The 20304-nt window shown below is 42.3% G+C and overlaps 2 protein-coding genes across 2 annotated transcripts; one reads left to right on the top strand and one right to left on the bottom strand.

The window, feature by feature from the left end:
- Window positions 1-244: 244 nt before the first annotated feature.
- Window positions 245-4647, top strand: eif3g (eukaryotic translation initiation factor 3, subunit G). The gene is made up of 10 exons (XM_034088879.2): window positions 245-366; window positions 459-505; window positions 1082-1170; window positions 1594-1653; window positions 1746-1850; window positions 2003-2198; window positions 2317-2433; window positions 2535-2671; window positions 4350-4456; window positions 4539-4647. The coding sequence occupies exons 1-10, from the start codon at window positions 344-346 to the stop codon at window positions 4552-4554; spliced, it is 897 nt and encodes a 298-aa protein (XP_033944770.1). The 5' UTR covers window positions 245-343; the 3' UTR covers window positions 4555-4647.
- A 1623-nt stretch (window positions 4648-6270) lies between these two features.
- Window positions 6271-20304, bottom strand: dnmt1 (DNA (cytosine-5-)-methyltransferase 1). Its single transcript, XM_034089132.2, has 34 exons — window positions 20098-20304; window positions 19647-19683; window positions 18849-18956; window positions 18518-18752; window positions 18330-18402; window positions 18118-18220; window positions 17992-18032; window positions 17862-17916; window positions 17665-17748; window positions 17432-17541; window positions 17174-17292; window positions 16986-17078; window positions 16754-16905; window positions 14136-14323; window positions 12237-12417; window positions 12026-12123; window positions 11680-11824; window positions 11476-11591; window positions 11191-11392; window positions 10988-11121; window positions 10717-10896; window positions 10399-10623; window positions 10108-10300; window positions 9788-9878; window positions 9566-9706; window positions 9157-9439; window positions 8908-9049; window positions 8200-8366; window positions 7945-8122; window positions 7620-7815; window positions 7376-7539; window positions 6991-7107; window positions 6645-6738; window positions 6271-6562 (listed from the first exon to the last, which is right to left on the bottom strand). The coding sequence occupies exons 1-34, from the start codon at window positions 20142-20144 to the stop codon at window positions 6525-6527; spliced, it is 4530 nt and encodes a 1509-aa protein (XP_033945023.1). The 5' UTR covers window positions 20145-20304; the 3' UTR covers window positions 6271-6524.

The raw sequence follows: 20304 nt of genomic DNA, 5'->3' as shown, positions 1-20304 counted from the left end.
CCTAAAATAAAACACTTCTCAGATAAAACAGTTGTTTGGTGTCTGAGTGGGAGCTGGTTACTGTCCCTATTCCTTTCTATAGTCCAACCTATATCAAACATATTTACGATGTCAAACATCTTCATCAAATTATAAATCTGAAAGAAAATACGACATGATGATTGATTACACATTACTTTCTGTCAGCCCTACAACAGGACTCTTATTGTGAAGCTTAAATGTAACAGACGCGGTCCTTTTATTGTGAAGTTTAACCGGAAGTGTTTGGATTGGCGGCTCGACTACGCTCCTCGGCTAGCACTTCTACGCTCTTTACGGTCCTGAAGCTAAGCTAGCCGAGAAGATGCCGTCGATGGAATACGACGAGTGAGTGCTATTATAAACATTTCATAATTTCTACTTGTGCGAGAGGTCTTTATCGATACATCTAATGTTGCTTGTCAATCTGTACTTTCCAGTTCCAAGCCCAGCTGGGCAGACCAAGTGGAGGAGGAAGTAGATGAAGGTAAGGAGCTAACATTAGTTAGCTAAAGCTAGCTCCTCTCTGTGACCGGAGGAGGAGGCCGGCTAGGCAGCTTCAACTTCCACGTGGTTGCTGGCTTTAATACTAGAGAAAAAAAGAAACGTAGCTGTGTTGTCCGGGTATATTATGTTCAAACGGCTTGGTTATTACGTTTGCGTCACTGACATACAATAATGATTGTATTGATGAAAAGTGTAGCTAGTCGACATATGCTAGACAGTGACGTCGGCAGTGTCATACACTGCTAACGGCAAGATGGCTAAAAGTTAGCAAGATAGCCTCGTCCCAGGCCTTTGTAATATGTAAACATCGATGAAATAAACATACTAACCGAAACGTGTCACTGTCTTTATAAGGATGCGCATTTTCCATTTGGTTGTAAAGCAAGTCATTAGTTCAGAGCTGGAGATGTGTTGTCTGCATAGGACAGTGAAGTGTCGCCAAATAAACGTTTTGTTCATTTTGTAGTGGACCAACACATGCAAAGCCTCTTACAAGAGTGCATAGTTTTCTTTTCCCTCTGGCTTGTCTAACTTGACTGTATATATTTTTGATCAGGCACACTACCCCCTCCCAAGGAAATCATCAAAGGAAATATTAAGACCATCACGGAATATAAAATAGATGATGATGGGAAGAAGTTTAAGGTAAGTTGAGCTTCACTAAGGTATACATTCTTGCATCTGTCTAGAGATAGTTCATAATGCTGCAGTGCTTTGGCAGCATAACAGGCTTTGACATCGGCTATAAGACCTTATGGTACAGAGGAGTTCATTTTCAATAAAAAAGGATTAGTATGGTTGTAGACTAATGCATGCAAATGCTGTTAAAATAATTTGTACTGTGATAATCAAGTAGTGATAAATTGAGAATGTTTTTTTTGGGCACAGTTGTCAACTGCTTATTTTTGATAATTTTGAGCTGGAACAGTCATCACTATGAAAGTGATTATATAATACTATACAAGCTTTAAACTGTAGTACCGCAGTAGTTTCAACACAGAAATACAAGCATTTGGCTTCTTTTACATATTAAATGGATTTAGCATTCCTTGCCTATTTGTCCCTAAGATTGTGCGGACCTTCAAGATCGAGACAAGGAAAGCCTCAAAAGCTGTTGCCAGGAGAAAGGTTTGCATTTACGTCTATTTGCCTTCACTTCAAATTGATTTAGATTTTGGGTTAGGTCAGGGTCCATATCTGATATTGTTTGCTTGTTTCAGAACTGGAAGAAATTTGGCAACTCTGAGTTTGATGCAAAAGGTCCCAATGTTGCCACCACCACAGTCAGTGACGATGTCTTCATGGTGTTCATCTCCAGCAAAGAGGCAAGTATGCTTTGGGACTTATAAAATGTCGTGCTGCTGCTTAGTGATGTGTTGCGGACCACATAAAACATGCTGAAATGCATTAATACGGTATTGATTTGTTATTTTCTTGGTTATGCTTGTTACTGAGTTTCTCATCTTACGTCTTGCAGGACTTAAATGCCCAAGACCAGGAAGAGGATCCCATGAACAAATTGAAAGGACAGAAGATTGTGTCTTGCCGTATTTGCAAAGGCGACCATTGGACCACCCGCTGTCCATACAAGGACACCCTGGGCCCCATGCAGAAGGAGCTGGCTGAGCAGCTTGGGCTTTCCACAGCAGACAAGGACAAGCCTGCTGGCTCTGGTACATCCACACGCTATTCAAATCATTCAAATTTAGATCTGTCATTCCTGATCCACTTGGTTTTTGGACCTTTCTAAAGTCATGACTAATATGGCCTGTTTCTCCGTTGCTCCACCAGGAGAGCCTGAGCCGGCACAGCCTGCGCAGAGCAAGACTGGGAAGTATGTCCCCCCGAGCCTGAGGGATGGAAGCACGCGGAGAGGGGAGTCCATGCAGCCCAACCGGAGGGGAGGATGTACGTTAAATCAGACTTTCTATATGCCAATTCTTTACATAAATCATTTTTCATCAACAAAGCTTTGCCCAGTATTGATGCTGTATTTTTGCTCCCAACAGCTGATGACAATGCCACTATTCGTGTGACCAATCTGTCTGAGGACACCCGCGAGACGGACTTGCAGGAGCTCTTCAGACCATTTGGCTCCATCTCCAGGATCTATCTGGCCAAGGACAAGAATACTGGGCAGTCCAAGGTCAGTGCTGAGCCTCAACAACACAAACACACCTGCTATTTACAAAAACAATCGGAGGAAAGAAGGAAGCAAAGTAGCAACACTGTCGTGCAGGGGTAGCCAACACGGCACTCAGTCGCCCGCAGGAGCAACGTGAGGCGCCCGCAGGAGCAACGTGAGGTGCCCGCAGGAGCAACGTGAGGCGCCCGCCGGGCACGTTCTAAAAATAGCTCGCCAAGAATATCCAAAATGTATAAAATACACAAAACAAAAAAGGAAATGTAATTAAAAGAATCTACCCTATGCATAAACGAAACCTAAATCATAGCAAACTCTATCTACTTACTACAACTCTATATCTAACTAACACCCCCCCACAATGAATATCGACCAATCACGTTCTTGCTTGATTTGCGGGACCAGCGTTGCAGTCGGGAAGAAAAGCAATGTGGCACATCACCGCTGATTTTCCTTCTGGCAGAATCTACACAACACATCAGCCCCATTGAACAGCCTATCATGCCAGCCTATACAGCACATGAGGGCCAGAGTTTTACTCTGTGTGTTGTAACTTGCATATATATTTATTCCACTTGACGCACACACACGCATGGCGTAATCTCCAGGGGGGACATGTCCCCAGCACTTTTCGAAATCCCGTTTGTGTCCCCCCACTTTACAAATATGTTTATTTTTTTTTTAGCGCAAGTCACACAGTGTGTGTGTGAGAGAGAGAGCACCCCTTTATCTATTTAGTATAGATAAAGTAAGAAATCATTCCAATATGTACAATAGAACAGTACAAAAAACTGTTTAAAAGGGGAGTGATTAGTAAAATATGCATAAATAAAAAGAAAGAATGCTAACTAGGTAACGCAAGATAAGTTTAAATGATTTGTTATTGGTTGTGATCATATTCTAAAGATGTTTGGATTATTCAAAAGTATACAGCTCCCTTTCATCCGAGTGTTGAGAGCTGTATCCATACATTCATTTTGTGCTCAAAGTGCACCAGATTGATGCGTTTCACTTCAACATTAAAAAAAAAAAAATCTTCCCGGACCCCCCTAGAGGAGGTGAGGTCCCTCCTAGAGGATGTTAGGTCCACCCCCAAATAAAGCAGGTTAAAATAATTAAATTGAATACATGTTCTTTTAGTAAACACTGAAAACGGGTCCCACAGACCCAAACAGCACAGAAAGGTTAAAGGTAGCATAATAATGTTAAAATATATACACTGCAAAAAACAAGAGTAAAAATAGCCCCCAACTTGTTTTATTTTTTGAAAGTAGCCCTCATCCTAAAAAAGGATGGTGACCCCTGCTGTAGAGGTCACTCAAAGTATGTACTATTGAGTTTTCGCACAGATGACAATGACCATTTTAAACATTTCTATAGAAAACACTACATTTACAAGTGTACTAAGAAATAATCACACACAATTGAATTTAGGAAACAAATGGACTAACTAGTAGAGCAATAAAAACAGTAGAACCTTTTTTTTTTTTTTTTTAAATGTTTCTCTGTTTTAATTGCATGTAAGCTGGATGTATAGTCTTTTTTATAGTCTCATACTTGTGTTTTGTTTGAAGATAATTATGACCTAAACATGGTTATAATTCAATAGAAATAATAATGGTCAGAAACACAGCCGGTTACAGTTGTACCATCCATCAACCGCCCACTTTGTTCTCTCCAGGGATTCGCCTTCATCAGTTTCCACCGCCGGGAGGATGCAGCGAGAGCCATCGCAGGAGTGTCAGGATTTGGATACGATCATCTTATTCTCAATGTTGAATGGGCCAAGTAAGTAACTTCAGTTGTCAAATAAGTGTTATGTTTTTTTTTTATTATTCTTGCTAACAACCTTATTTATTTCTCTCTGCAGACCGTCAAACAACTGAGGAATCCATCAGAATATATTCCAGGATGACGCCAGCTTTTATGGTTTTGGTAAAACATGGCTGTTACCTAAATAAAGAGAATCACAATTGTCATCACCATTTCCTTGTTGTTTTCTTCTAGTGTGCGCTTTGTAAGCAGGCTTTACACTTACTGAACTTTCACTTATAGTTGGAGATTAAGTAGACCCGTGTGTTTCATACTCTTTTTAAAGGAAAGGGAACACAGATTCTTACCACTCAAGCCACACGTCTGCTTTGCATGTATTAACCTCAATCAGTAGAACTTTAGGTGAGCAGTTATTTAAAGAGTGATCCGTTTCAAGCCATATCAGTACAGTATTCTGACTGGTATTTCATTAAATATTAAATGTTTGATTCGACCAGACAAAACACTTGGATAAATCAAATCTTTAAAATGTAGGTAGCATATTTTCTTTGAAACATTTCCTATTGTGACATACAGGTATTTAAGACGGTAACAGACTGCAGCATTGTATTTATACATAAACTTAGTCTTAGCCGTTTTTACCTCAAGATCGACAACTCAAAGTACTACCTGCTCGTATTTACATTACTTTAAAGCAGAGGTGTCAACTCAATTTCGTTGTGGGCCACATCAGCATTTCTGGCAGTGGCTCAGTCAGTAGGGGCTTGGACCGTAGGGTCGCTGCTTCAAGTCCCCGAACAGACCTAAATATGGAGTGTGCACTGCTACTTGGAGAGGTCCCAGTTCACCTCCTGCCCTGGTGTCCTTGAGCAAGGCACCTGACACCCTGCCAGTTCCCTGGGCGCTGTGCAATAGCTGCCCACTGCTCCTAGTACTAGGATGGGTTAAATGCATAGACTGTATATGTAAAGGTTAAATGCAGAGAACTAATTTCACTGCTCTGCGTGTGACCATTAAAGAGGGTTTAATCCCTCCTTTTCTTCTTCATTATGGATGCACCCAAAGGGCCGGTCGTAACTTTAAAACGTATTGGATTATCGGATAGAGTAAAAACTTAAGTCTGAAAGCAGAAGTCTAGGGAAAATAATTGCAACTCTTCAGTGGCATGTCACAAAATGAGATGCATTATGGGACATGTAGTTTATGGGCAACGTGCTTCTGGAAAGCGGCATCTAACCCTATAACAAGCATTCTATTCTTTGCACGCCACATACAATTGATTTGGCCTGCAGGCCTCAAGTTTGACACTCCTGCTTTAAAGGATTAATCCGTGGCTATACTCGAACTATTTTATCTTCAATGGGAGAGAAAACTAAAAATATGGTTTCAAAAGGTTGACATTTTCAATTATTGATGCCTTGTGTTCTGCTAACTGCTCAAACTTTAACATTTTGTTAATCCATATATCCACTGTATGCCCACAGTTTGAAGCTTAGATTATAAAGAATAATGAGGCTGCGATTAACTCGGGTCACAACTACATTTTTGCAGGAGTTAAAAGTTTAAAAACGAAATGTTCTTGCTACTTTGGGGACCAACATCACACATGAAAACAGATGGGGTTATTAAATCCACACGTCTAAGCTTCCAAATCACAGCCAATTGATGCACTTGGTAGGCGAGTAGGTACTGTGAAACCCGCCTTAGGCTATTTTGAAGTGAGAGGTCAAGCAGTGTCTGTAAATGTGGCTAATCAGCTCTTCCCAGTTCACTCTAGCTGGAGGGCAGCCTCTTAAAGACAGCGATCACGGACTCATGCAAGTCACAAATACATTTCATAAGAGCTTTATTTGAAATATTACACATATAAAAACTACATACAATTTGATCCCACATGAAGTCTACCTTTCTCAACACAATGATTAAAAGCACAGTTTAAAACAAACATGGAATGGCACTGCACTGAATGTTCATGGCGGCCACTTAGTGACGCAGTTAAAAGCCAGATTATTTAAAACAAATGATTCCCTGACACGCAGCATCAGGTTTGTTGAGCAGACCTCACTTGAAATGGAACCAGAGACTAATCAGAGGCCTCCATCTTCTCTTGTTTGACAGTCTCTGCAGAGAAGGAAAGGTGATAAGGATTTATCTTCACTTGTAAAGTCAATCCTGGAAAGTTACATTCAAATGGATGGCTCACCTGATGCTTGTTCTTCCTTCAATCTCTGCATGATACACTTCTTAAGCTCCAGGCCGATGGCCCTGGAGAGGGGGGGGGGCACTGCATTTCCAACCTGGCAGAAACAACAACATTTGGCATTCTGTTGTAGTTTTGTTACTAGCAACATGATAAATGCAATTCCAAAATGTCCTGCACGTGTCTCCTTGGTCTACTCAGAATAATTACTGACCCACAGCATTTGGTGGTCCTTTAACCAGACCTTAAGCCCTGATGAACAGCAGGACATCCTAAAACTGAACTGCCGGTGTCATTTAGGATAAAAAGGAAGACCATTTCCTAACTGCCTGCTTTCAAGGAAAGTTACCTGTCTGTGTTTGTCCAGGGTGCTTCCAAAGAAGCGGTAGGTGTCGGGGAATCCCTGAGAGCGAGCACACTCCCTCACACTGACCACTCGGTGCTGCTCAGGGTGCAGGACGCGGCCCTGAAAACAAACGCGCTCAGATTAGGATGCAACTACAGGATATCTGATTCAGGGCTTGAAAGACAAATGCACCGACGTCCTTTTGTAAAATGTCCATAATTGTAAAATGTCCATAATTGTAAAAATGTTAAGCAATTTCTGATATCTGAGTAACCCAGACAACTCTTACATTTGACAGAATTCTGTTTTTTATCCAATCTACACAAAAGGCAGGATGTTTCAAGGGAGTGTATTTATAAATGATTTTATTTATAGAAAGTTGAGGTACCTGCTTGCCCATGGGTTCAGGGTTGGTAACCGTGGTGCTGAAGAAGCCGTCCCACTCCAACCTGCCGTAGAGTCCGGCCCAGTGATTGTGGCGGTTCCCGGTGTGGGGGAGACACCAGGGGATCAGGGTGTTAAACTGCCGGTCTGCAGGGTCGCAGGGGGTCCCTACAATGACAAACATGATCAGAGATGCCTCCACACTGCAAATGTAATCATTAATAAAGTAGTAAACTCAACCTCCATACCTGCTGAACACGCGCAGACCCCTCTGAGGGCCCCGGTGCTGCTGCGGCCATTCTTTTTATCTGGGTGCGCGAAACGCAGTTTCTTGGAAATGGTGCCATCTCTCAGACGGACCTCCATGTTGGGCAGGTCCCTCCAATCAGAGCCCGGCGCCAACGGGATGTGACGCATTCGCCCTTCAACCAGAGCACTCATGTCCTGACAACAACAAAGAGCTCTTGTTACAAACATAGCTTTGACATACATTTAAAGAAGTAGGATAACGTTACAATCCAACATTAACATCACGTTAAGATGAATATTTATATAAAGTGAGAGACGGCTCACCTTGCAGATATGATCTCGGAGGATTGGCTGGTACTGTGTGCCTCTGATCTGCCTCTGGAACCAGGACTGAGGCTCTCCGTTGTAGGAAATCTCCAACGATGCTGCACCATTGCGGATCTCTGGCAGGTCCGACATGGTGTCTCTGACGGTGATGGTTCTGTAGATTCCTCCATTACCTCTGTAGACAGAACATTACATTTAAATGACCTAGAATTACACACTAATGAATAGTACTGTAGGGGAAGTTTTCATTACCTTGTGACATTACTGACGTATTTCTTTTCGTCCACCACCACGTTGAGAGAGCAAGCTCTAGGAGCGAACACATGCAGCGGCTCAGGGAAGCGAGGCAGCTTCTCTCCAGGAGCCGCAGCCAGGACGATGGCCCTGCGGCGGGTCTGAGCAACGCCGTACTGACCGGCCTGAGGGGGGGGGGGGGGGGGGGCAGCGTTCAGCACGTTAGTGATGGAGCAGACTTCTGCAGTCATAAACATTGGCATACAGGACTATCTATTTCATTAATCTGGGAGGGAGAGTCATTGGTTAGTCTGCTTCTATATGACATCACATATTCTTAGTACGATCCGCCATCAGCCAGTCGGGTCGGTCCAAAATGTGATCACTTTACAATTAGACCATTGTGTGTAATGGTCATAATTAGCATCTGATTTCTTTGCGTTATGGCCAAAGATGTTTTGGGAGGTCAGTTGCATTGAATTTAAAAGATGGCCAAAGGGGAGGTTTGTACACATTTGAAGAAATTCCCTGTTGGCTTCTACTCAGAATATGAAATAGTCAAATACATTAGGAGTTATGAGGCACTGTGCTGATATGCTTCGCTGGGAGGTTTACCATGTTAGAGGGAAAGGCATCCCCGCAAATGCCAAGAGTCAGAAGCACAACTTATTTTGAATGTCATTAAGTCCAGACCGGAAGGAAAAGCGTCCCTATAGTCAGACCCACCTGAAGGACACCAAAAGTACACTGGTAGCCCATGCGCACAAGACAGCGTAGAGTCAGCTTCAGAACCATGGAGCTTTTAAAGGAGACGAAGTTCCTCACATTCTCAAGCAGGAAGAACTTGGGTCTGTAGTAATCACAGTAGCTGCAAGAAAGGAAAACACATGTTCAAAAAGGTGCACTTACTGCAGTGAACTTCATGTCAACAATACATCTCAAACGGTCAAGATGAGAATGTGGCCCGACACTGACCTGATATAGGAGACCACGAGCGAGTTCTTGAACTTGGAATAAGTGCGAGAGTTGAAGCGGTTCATCCCGCTGAAGCCTTGGCAGGGAGGGCCCCCACACAGCATCTCCACGTCTCCTTTCTGGGGTAGTTTCTGGCCGAGAGAATTGGTCTTCTCACCAGACATGACCAGCTTCAGCAGGACGTTGCAGTCCTCAGTGAACACTGTGGTGCCGGGGTTGTTGAGCCTGAAGGCCTGAGCGGCGGGCTCCCACATCTCTACGGCCCACAGAGTCTCATTCATACCTGAAACAAACCAGCAGTCGTGTTTTCAGCATTACATTGAAGGATACAATTACAGTTGTCCATTATTCTATGCGTGTCATTTTGTCGATTGGAAAATATTCATGGTGGCACAGATCCAGCACTTACCAGCCTGGTGGAAGCCTTCAGAAAGGCCTCCGCAGCCGGAGAAGACGTCCAGCGTGCGGTACTTGGGCGCTTTAAGTGACTGTGAGTCATTCTGAGAGTCCTGAGGCTCCTGTGCCGCTGCAGCCTTTCCTTTGCCTTTACCTATAAAGATGAGCATTTTCAGTGAGCCTGTAAACAATAAGATCAAGGAATCTTTTTTTATTTTTAATCAGGGATTTTCACCTTTGCCCTTGCCCTTCCCTTTGCCTTTAGTGACAGCCGAGCGAGCATGATTTGGAGGGTCTTCAAAACCTTTTGTTTTTGCGTTATAGGCCTGGGAGAGAGGTACATGTATAAGATCAGACACATCATTGAAAGCTGTTTTCATATAAGATCATTACAGTGCAGCATATACAGTGAATTCATGCAATGTTAATTGCTTATTGCAGCTTTACGCTTCCTCCCTATGCAGTGTTAACACCAACATGCTCGCAGTAAGGAGTTATTTAAAGATATGCCAACTTTAACAAATGGAACACAGAAACAAATATGACCAAATGTACCTCCAAGAAGTAGAAGCGGTCAGGTCCACCACTGGAATAGTCCTGGACTGACTCATTTAGGTCTTCTGAATATTCTACTTGACAGCGGCCGAGCACCTCAGTCATGCTGACCGTCACCTCTTCATCACACCAGTACAGCTGATTGATGTCTGTGTGGTAACTGGCTTTGACTCCTTTGTGAGTGTTCTCAGGCCTGGGAGAGGATTCAAAAGCTAGTTCATTCTGAGAAATCATTTGTTACAAAAAAAAAAAACCTTGAATCCAAACCAATTTAGTTGCAATTTGTTTTACCTGTAAAACTTGTAGAGCCGCAGTTTGACCTCTGAGGCATCGGCTTTCCCGTTGCTACGCCTCTGACAGAGGATCTCCTTGATGCGACCGATGCGGAAAGGCTCTGGAGCATCCTGGTTGGATCCCTTGATGTAGTCGGAGGACTTCCTGTAATATTCTGGATACAGGTCCTCGTCCACATCCTGTTTCCTATGGGAGCGCTTCACGGGACTGGCTGGCTTCACACTGAGAGTCGAGAACAGAGGCAGCGAGTCTCGTATACAGGTTTGTAATTGTACAAGTTTGAGTATATTAAACATTTGGATCGCCTTCACTCACCTGAAATTAAAAGCGTCAGGATGCAGGTAGACGCCGTCTCCCACCTTGAACTGATCCCCCTTATAGCAGGCCAGGGCATAACAAACCTTGGAGTCATGGTCCTTGTCCAGCAGGGGTTCAAACGCACGAGGGGTCTTCTGTTCCTTTTGCTCGTTAATCCTAGCACAGCTGTGACAGAACCTAAGAGCGAGGGTGACAAATCCACAACGAAGGGTAAAAAAACAAGACTGAAAATAAATAACTCTTGCAACTACATGTGGCTGGTGCTTACCCGAACTTGCAATCCTCTGTTGGATTGGTCTTGGGAGGAGACTCAAAGCGAGCGTAGTCTGTGTCATACCAGAACTGATAGAAGAAACTCTTCCCGTCATCCTCTATCACCTTGATTTCCTCATCCATCCCACCCTGATCAAATAAATGAACACGTGAGCATGAGAACAAATTACAAATGTTCGTGCAGTGAAGTTAACGTACCTCCATAAACCAGTTGTCAGACGGGGCCCTGTACATGACGTTAACTTTGCCTTGCACATAGTTGAGCTGCATGTCCTCACACTCGTCCACAAGCATGAGCTCCAGCGGGTCAGAAGACTCTCCCAGCACGGTTTGAGTCCCACGAAGGAACCAGTGGGCATGGAACATCTTCCCGGTGTGGTCCTCCCACAGTGATGCAATCCTGACATTAAACACAACATTAGATGCATACGAGCCAAAGTTACAAAACCTTATCATAGTCCATCAAGTCTAAAGATGTCTTACCTTGCCAGATAGAGGGGCACTGAGGGGTCTTCTGAGGAAACAGAGACACAGTCGCCCACTTCCAGCTCTTCATCATTCACACAGACCTTCCTGTAGTACTTCTTCTTTGCCTCAGTCTGAAGGGGGTTGGAGAAAAATACATTTAATATAAAAACACACAGCAAACAAATACTTCGTTACTTTGTACTTAGAGAAGTAACACACCTGCGCTGGCTCTCCGATCCACGACAGCTTGCACTGGGCTTGCTTCTTCCTCTTGACTTTAGTAACCTTTTTGGCCTTCACAGGAAACTCTTCCTCTTCAATGGTCTCATCATCCTCAGCCTCCTTTACGGCAAGGTTTGGGCATCTAACAGAGGGACACATGTCATGAGGAATTAAGGACTAAAGTAGTCCCATGTCCTTGTCACAATACAGCAATAAAAAGCAAGGGTGCACATTCTACACATCAAGCTACTTAAGGGTAGCCTTTGGCTGAAACCACTTCTCAAACATTCCGAAGTTGGATATTAAGGATGTTTGGACTTATCGGCTCAGGAGACAATCTTACCTTCTCTGCTTACAAGCCTGCTTGCTTTTGCCACTTCCACCAAATTTGATCATGTCCTTGCAAGCTGGACACTTTCCACAGTCAGGAGATTGGCATACCTGAAGGCATACACAACATGTTTTAATTACAACTGCCAAGTACACAAGAAACATCAGATAATGTTAGTTTAGTTCTACAAAAAGAAGCAGCCCACTGTTCAGACACTACTCACCTCACAGACGCCACAGCGCTGTCTCTTGAGCCCACCATTTTCTTTATCATTCTGCTCTATCTGATCAGAGAAGAAGGTATCAAAGATCTGGTACACCAGCGTGGTAGTGGTCGCCTTAGTTGGTCCCTTGTCTTTCTCGATCTTTGTAGGGTGACGAATGGACTGTCTTCTGGCAGCTCTCCTGTCAATAGAATATGTTCAGAGGAAAAGGTCTGTTGGGCTGGGCATAAACACCTGATGATATGTGGAGCGATGGCAATAATGAAGCCCCTGGCTGTCAACACACCACAGCATCAGGCCATGCAACGTAAGGAACAAGCAAACAAAACACACATTAAAGATGAAGGCAGAGTTCCCGTTAGAGTTAACCTGTGAGATTATTATTTTATCTCCCATTGTAAAGCATCCTTGGGTTTCTTGAAAGGCGCCATTAAAAATCGAAATTATTAAAAGCTTTGCAAAAGACTTCTTAGGAAGATTCTCCAAGGGCATAATAGATTAGTGACCCCATGGGGTCCAAATAGTGTTTCAGTTCTCTTACTAAAGGCATATAGGATGCCCAGGTGTAATTTAATAATTGACTAATAGATCTGGGGCAGAATACCCTAAACCCAAAGATTAAGCAAATCAGAATAAGCATCCAATAGAGCCAACATCCTTACAGCATGGTTTGAGTTACTGAGTAATAAAAAGCCCATATTCAACTTTGCAATAGATTTCTATTTGAGCAGGAAAACCCCTTAGTAGATGATGCTAAAGTTAGAAGTTTGGCTGACTTTCCTTTAAGGAGCTCAAGGTTAAATTGAAAAATGACTTTCCTTGTATAACAATTTCTTCACAAACTGTGTTGGGTTTTATAATTCCATTTTTTGTTTAAATTACATTTCACCAGAACCATGAGGGTTGCATGACTTCAATGTAAAAAATAAAAATAAAAGCAATTTTACTAACGGTACTTTCTTACAGTTACGAAGACAGCTTTGTTTTATACAAAACACAGAAATAACTTTTTTGTGAGTTCTCTTCAAAGCCTACAGACACATATTTTTCAATTAGTTTCTTAATCAATGGTAACTAAGTGAAGATCAATCTTGGACACTTGTCACATAGTGAGAATTCAAATAAAGCAGTTAAACAAAAATAAACTACAAAGTCAACATCTAGCGTAAACGCTATAGTTACTTGATCCATACAGCTTCTAAATGCATTACAGTAAACAGTAAACACACCACGGTACAAGCTAAGGATGCATGTGGAAGGCCTACCTACCAGTACAGCAGCATGCTGCATTAGGAAATGTCAAAGGAATGTTAGACATAAGGGATAACGAGGAGTGAGGAGCAGAAATATAAGCACTTTGAAGTGTATAACTTCAAAACATTGAAGCACTCTTGTTACCATAAGACTACTTTTATGAAACATTTCAGTACAAATGTTAAAGGTGGGGTAGGTAAGTTTCAGAAACCGGCTCAAGTGCACTAAAATTTGAAAGTGCGCAGCCGAAAAGAATCCGCCCCTTCCTTCAGACTTCCTTACAGAGCACCTCCTCCAACACACATGAACGCGCATGACGTCGGCAGACTGGTGAAAGTGGCCGCATGTTGCTGGCGAGTCATTGAAGTACTGCTGCAATGCACGCCCAATGACGGCACGAGATACATTTGTGCGTGCACGAGATGGAAGGCTGACAGACAGGGCGGTTGTACTTTTTACAGTATTACGGGTTCCACAGATGAATTTTTTTTATGGATTTTTTGTCAAAGCACTGAAGATATTCATTGCTATCGGGATGTTAAGAGTATTCCATGGAATATAACAAAAAGTGTATATCGAGCCGGTTTCTGAAACTTACCTACCCCACCTTTAAGGAAGCAGTTCAAAATAATTCTCAAGACATACCTCTTTCCCAGAGTGACTCCGGCGAGTTTGATCAGGTCCCTCATGCAGGGAGTAACTATGATTGGCTGCTCATCAGTGTCCCCGGCCTCATCGTAGCTCTCCACCTGCTCCACCACAAACTGGGCATGGCGCAGCAGCGTGTCCTCTGTGAAGCGGTTGAAGTTCAGCCCCGCAGGAGGCACGGTGGTCTGAGGGCAGGAAACAAAAGTTGACGATTTTCCTTCCACGAACGAATGTTCTGCTATCAATCGGGAAATATTGGCTTAACAACACCTGCATTCTTTTTTATCGTGCCCTGATATGAGCAACATTATTTTTGAGTATTGTTATTATTTAGCCTGCAAATTGTCACCATTGTGCATTGACATGTCAGATGCTCTACACTGCAATATTTTACATTAGAAGAATTAATTGAACAATTAGTTTATTAAAAAAGTATTAAAGAAAAAAGCTTTGTCAATCACACCATCAATGGGATATAGGAATCATAACTATAGAAAAGTGAAACAATCAGATTTCTTAAAGGTCCCATGTCATGGCCATTTCCACTGATCATAATTCCATTGTTGAGGAATACTAGAATAGATTTATACTGTGCAATTTTCCAAACTCACATTGGTTTCGCATACAGCATCTCTGTAAAGTATGTGTATTCACTCTCTCCACTAAACGGCTCGTTGCAGCACTTGCCCCCCCCTCCCTGTGAGCCCAGTGTGCTCCGATTGGTCGGGACCAGTCGGGACGTTGTGAATCGCGCTAAGCTCCGTGGAGGTGTGATTTCCTTGTTTAGCGATACACAGCGAAACTCACCCCGAGCTAGGGCTGTGCAATTAATCGTATTTTAATCGCGATTACGATTATGGCTTGCGACGATTATGAAAACAGCATAATTGACAAAATACTATTATTTTGCTGGGTGCGCTTTCGCCCCTCCCTAAAAGCCCACTCGGCCACGTGGGAGTGACATGTGTTGTGAGTGTTCAGCGCGAGCGAAGATGTCAGAACAAGAGCAGCAACTCGTTAAAAAGAAAGGTAAAACTATTTCCACTATTTGCAAGTACTTTGCCATTACATTTCACATCGCTAAAGATATGTGCCCAGTTAGCACTGTTAGCAACCAGGGCTTCAAGCAACTTGTTAACACGTTGGACAAGCGTTACGCGATGCCGTCTCGGTATTATTTCAGCAGGTCTGCGCTGCCTGCACTATATGACAAATGCCGTGGGGAAGTTGGGAGAGATGTGGCTTCAGCTGACTACTTTGCTACCACAACAGACCTATGGTCTAGCCCAGGGGTGCCCAACCAGTCGATCGCGAGATGTGTCTAAAAATAGAACAACAATATTCTGTTTTATCGTTAATGTCCATAACATAATCTTCCTGTGCCAGAATAATGCACTTGAACACATCAAAGCTTTGTGATTGGCCGGCGTCACCCCATGTGTCGGGGCGTGGCTGAGGGTCTTCAGTACAGGTAGCTTGTCTCCTGCCTGCGCTCATCTCTGAAACCAGACCATGTAAACAGGCTGGTGTTTCTTGCAAAAAATCTTTAAGAGATGACATGAGCAGCCCTACCAGCATTTGCCATGGTGGCCTAAACATTTTTATTTGGTCTTAAATTGTAGTTCAACATTTATTTCCTGTTACTTCTGGACCATGACGGTTGGCCAGCCTTCAACGTTTAACTGAGTGGAATATGTTGAACATGTTTTACCAACATGCTATATGTTAAGGAGTTCTCAGTAGGTTGTGACAGTGCACTGCATCATATTTGATTTAATTTATTTTTGGTCTAATTTATTTTTATTTATCATATTAATAATATATGTTTAGTATGGTTTTGGAAGTGCGCTCCAACATATTTGTTGATCTTGTTTATTGGTAAAATATTATTTGTTTTAAAGTTCAATAACTGGTCAATGAATAATCGTCAAAATAATCGTGATATCAATTATTGACCCAAATAATCGTGATTATGATTTTTGCTATAATCGCACAGCCCTACCCTGAGCACACACAAAGTCACAGCCGAAGTAAAAACAATAAGTGTGGCTTGATATTGAGTAAGAAAAAGGTTGATAAACGCTGTGAGAATGGGTCTGCAGAGAGAATTTCGCCGCGATCCCAACTGTCTGTTATCAGCCTGCAGCCAGGGAGGAGAGATCAGCTGAGCTGCCTGCACTGAGTGTGTGTGAGGAAGTCCATGGATTGGTCAATTTGGACCAATCAGCGGGGGCTTAACGTAACGGCTCCGCGGACGTAACGGATTGGTCCATTTAGTTCCGGGGACGACATGACATCATGATGTCCCCGGAAGAATCAAATGGACAATGACGTATCTCCAACGAGGCGTTTTGGGGAGGTATTTTCTGTTTTAGAGTTTTACTCCCTACATGGTGTACTTTGAGGGTTTTTACTCTGTACACCGTTTACATGCATAAAAACCTTCATAACACACAAGGGGACGGGTACTAACCGGAAAAGCATGACATGTCACCTTTAATAAATTGCATTGTTGCATCACATTAATCACAGACCCAAGAATAAAAAGGACCATGATGAATATTGCAGCTTGTCCTAATTCACAAATACATTATTTTGTAGGAAAAAGTCTTCACCTCAATCTTGTTGAGAAGGTCCTCATAACTAGCATCACGATTTTTCTGAAGGAACTCCACCACTATCTTGCTCATATAGATCTTCTCCTGCATCACAGCAAATATGGGAGCATACTCCTCACTGGACTGCATCAGGATGTAATCGGCAAAAGCTAGATAATGAACATAGATAACCATTAGTACTTCATACAGGGTGAAATCAATCAAACGTTGGAACAGGAAACTTAGCTACCTGTAGTAAAACCAATTAAGGCTTTTTCTCCACCATCAAAACCAGTGATCCACCAGGCGTTGATGGGTCCAAGCTTCTTGGAAGGAACCCCGCCTGAGATAAAACCAAAAAGAAAAGTTACCATCTGGTTGATTGTAATGGCTAAAAGAAAAATAAACATTTACGAGATCTTGAAATGTGGGATTTACCATCCAAGCAAGGGTTGTCATCATAGATGGGTTTGACCACACAGCTGAAGTAGAGCTCCACATTCTTCTCAATCAGGCCAGAGTCAAACGGACAAAGGTGGCCCCGCTTGTCATAAATGCTGCAAGACGTAAACAAGGTTACACTACAACTTACTCGGGGCTGCAATACAAAAACACGTGACTGTATAAAATAGGGACATGCGTGTTCCTCTGAACTGGATCAACATGCAAAAGTGTCACTGGTGAAGAATGGCTTACCTGAAGTTTGTGATCCTGTGCTGTGGCAGATCATCATAGCTCTCAAATCCATCCTCATTCGAGTCAAACAGGGAGAGGCGCTCATCTGTTAACATTTCTGGTTCATCCAGCTGAAGAAGAGCACAGACATTTCAGGTTTCACATTAGTTTGATAATTTAGGTAATAACATTAAAGTAATAGAGGGTTTCATTAAAAGAAAAAGTTACACAGGAAGTAACAAACTAATTCTCACCGCATTATCAGGATCCCCCTGAAAGAACTTAAGGTCAGAGTCATCCAAGTATTGTCTGCAGTCTGTACATTTGGGGGGTGGTGTCTGTTTAAAGAAAACCAAAAAAAGACATTAGAGAGGTTTGACAGTACTAAAGATTAAAGTTTACATAAACTGTAACAGCTATGACACCGAGCAAAATTAAGACACGCCATTACCTTTGCAGCAGAAACTGGCTTGGTTGTTTCAGTCGGCGATTTGTCTGGAGCAGATCTGAATTAAAGAGAAGTATTAGTATGTTCCATTAGTGTTAATAGCCATCATTCATTTTCAGGTCTTAACACTTACGTTTCAACTGATTCCACTTTTAGACGTTTCTCCTCCTGGCCCTACAAGAGATTTAGGTCAGTGTTATATACGAGACGAGTGGAGACAAACACGTTTGAAAATCACTAGTAGACAAAAATGCTTCACCTCCTCAACATCCTCTTCCTCTTCCGTAACTTCCTTTTGTCCATTTGTAGATTTTTGTCCATTAGTAGCTTCGACATTCAAGTCTTCAGACTTGCGCTTCTGACTACAAGACATTCACAGAATACAGATGTATGAAAAGTTTGTTTACATTTTTGTCTACACTTGCTGAAGTTGTGAACAAAGCACGACAATATAGAAAATCATATACGCACACTTTAGAGAACATTGACAGGATGGTTGGCTGTTTTCCAGAGTTTCTTGTAACCCTGGAGCTGGCTGGAGACTCTTTAAAAATAACAAGATTGAGTTGTTCCTTTAATATCTTAACATATTGTTGCTCATTTCCATCTTATATTGCAGCCATTATAGGACAAATGTTAAAAGGAATTCTAAAACGTACTTTTAGTGTCAGAATTTGCTTTGCTCTTACGGCCTCCCTTCCCTTTGGAGGCAGTTGGTGACTTGACTGCCTCTTCTTCCTCCTGTACATCCATGGTTACATCTTCAGTGTTCTCATCTTTTTGGGAACCATTTGATGAGCCATTCGTCTTTCCATTCTGCTCCACGTCATCCACATCCTTTTCAAGATGAAGCTCTTTTCCCAGCAAGGCCTTTACTTTAGAGATGTAGATCTCCTGAGGAAAGAACATTGCAATACATCACACAATTAGAAATGATAGGCAGTGACATTTCAGAATTGTAAATTGTTTTGAAATGTTAAAGTCAATTACCATTGAGATCTCGGATTTGTTCATCTTGTCTTCCAGGCTGGTCAGTTGATCTTGAGCATCAACATGCAGGAAGTCCTGAACCAACTTGAGCTTCTCTTTCACATGATCCTGAGAGGCATTTTCAGAAGAAATAAAAGATGAAGTCAAAAATGACAACTTAAAATAAAACACTGTGAAGCTAAAAAAGACCCTTTAACTATTGCTGTTGACAAGTATAGTAGGTTCATGATACACATTGTACAATCCTATCTATGGCCCGTTTAGATTGTTGTGTCGACTGAAATTGATGTTAAAATGTGTCACCTGGAGACTGACTTCTTGTAGGTAGAAAAAAGTATTGCCTGTTCTCTTTATATATCCTTGGTGATATGCACCAAGCTATATATCAAAATGACAGTTAAATACATGTCTGTCAGCACATGTTTTGCATCACCACCTTGACTTGAGGTGACACTATCAAGACTCAAACTTCTGATTTTTCACACTTTTGAGAGCAATACGTTCTGAGATATATAATCTACTTAATTTGGTGTGTTTGTGTGTAGCCCTTGGAGTTTTGTCTAGTTACATTATGTGATGCTAAGCATCTGAGAAACTCAGTCATGCTAACAGAATATAATTGAATTAGTTTCCATTTAAGGCAGAATATTGTGAATCTACAGTCTTATGTAATCGTCTTTGGAGCTCAAAACGGAACGGAAGTCATTAACAAGACTAATTAGTGAACATCTAGAATTACACTTCATTCATGCAGGCTTTCAAGAGCAGTAAGTAACATTAGAAACAGACATAACCTACCTCCTCCGAATCTCCATCCTCGCCCAGCACCTGCAGCCTGTGAACAACGAACCCAAAGCTTCGTTAGTGCCATTTTGAAACACATTTACTAACATGGTCGTGGTAATAAAGCCAGTGTGGCTGCAGCTAGCAGAAATAAAAAGGCAGCAAAACTTCCTGAGTGGCGCCAAACCTCACACGCTGCTCCGTCTATTGACAGCCTAAACATGCTAAGTGGCTAACAGGATGCTAACTCTGTATGCAGTACCAGCTCTAACTGTCAAGTGACAACAAGCTAACGCTAGGTGCAGATGCTAGGATAAGCAAAATAGTAGAGGAGAAACAACCAGAGCAAGTGTAGAGCAGAGAGTTATACGGGTTTTATGTAGCTTTGGCGTTTGGACAAGACAACAAGCTGCATGCATGCTACATCAATACATTATTAGCAGAGAGGTTACAAACGTTAACGTACCTTTTCCTGACATCCTCTGGCAAAGACAGGGAAGTCCTGGATGGCATGGTACACAGCTAGGTTAACGTTTGAGATAAAACAATAAAACTGCTTTAAAAATCCGTTAAAACAATGTTAAAAACGCCGTTTGTAACTACAGCGCGTCTCCACAATGACTGTCTCTCGATTGCTGTCTCTTGCAATGGATGCTATAAAGCAATTCGGGCG

The sequence above is a fragment of the Pseudochaenichthys georgianus genome, chromosome 8, assembly GCF_902827115.2.
Source record: "Pseudochaenichthys georgianus chromosome 8, fPseGeo1.2, whole genome shotgun sequence".
NCBI classification, from domain to species: Eukaryota; Metazoa; Chordata; class Actinopteri; order Perciformes; family Channichthyidae; genus Pseudochaenichthys; species Pseudochaenichthys georgianus.
Note: the sequence above shows the minus strand (reverse complement) of the source record. Positions and strands in the feature narration are given on the sequence as shown.

Coding starts and splice junctions, on each gene's coding strand:
- eif3g (XM_034088879.2), top strand. CDS start 344: ATGCCGTCGATGGAATACGACGA. Junction 1,171..1,593: donor ATGATGGGAAGAAGTTTAAG/GTAAGTTGAGCT, acceptor TTTGTCCCTAAG/ATTGTGCGGACCTTCAAGAT. Junction 2,672..4,349: donor AGAATACTGGGCAGTCCAAG/GTCAGTGCTGAG, acceptor TGTTCTCTCCAG/GGATTCGCCTTCATCAGTTT.
- dnmt1 (XM_034089132.2), bottom strand. CDS start 20,144: ATGCCATCCAGGACTTCCCTGTCTTTGCCAGAGGATGTCAGGAAAAG. Junction 17,293..17,431: donor CACAGGATCACAAACTTCAG/GTAAGCCATTCT, acceptor TACGTCTTGCAG/CATTTATGACAAGCGGGGCC. Junction 10,624..10,716: donor CCTGACGCTTTTAATTTCAG/GTGAGTGAAGGC, acceptor CTCGACTCTCAG/TGTGAAGCCAGCCAGTCCCG.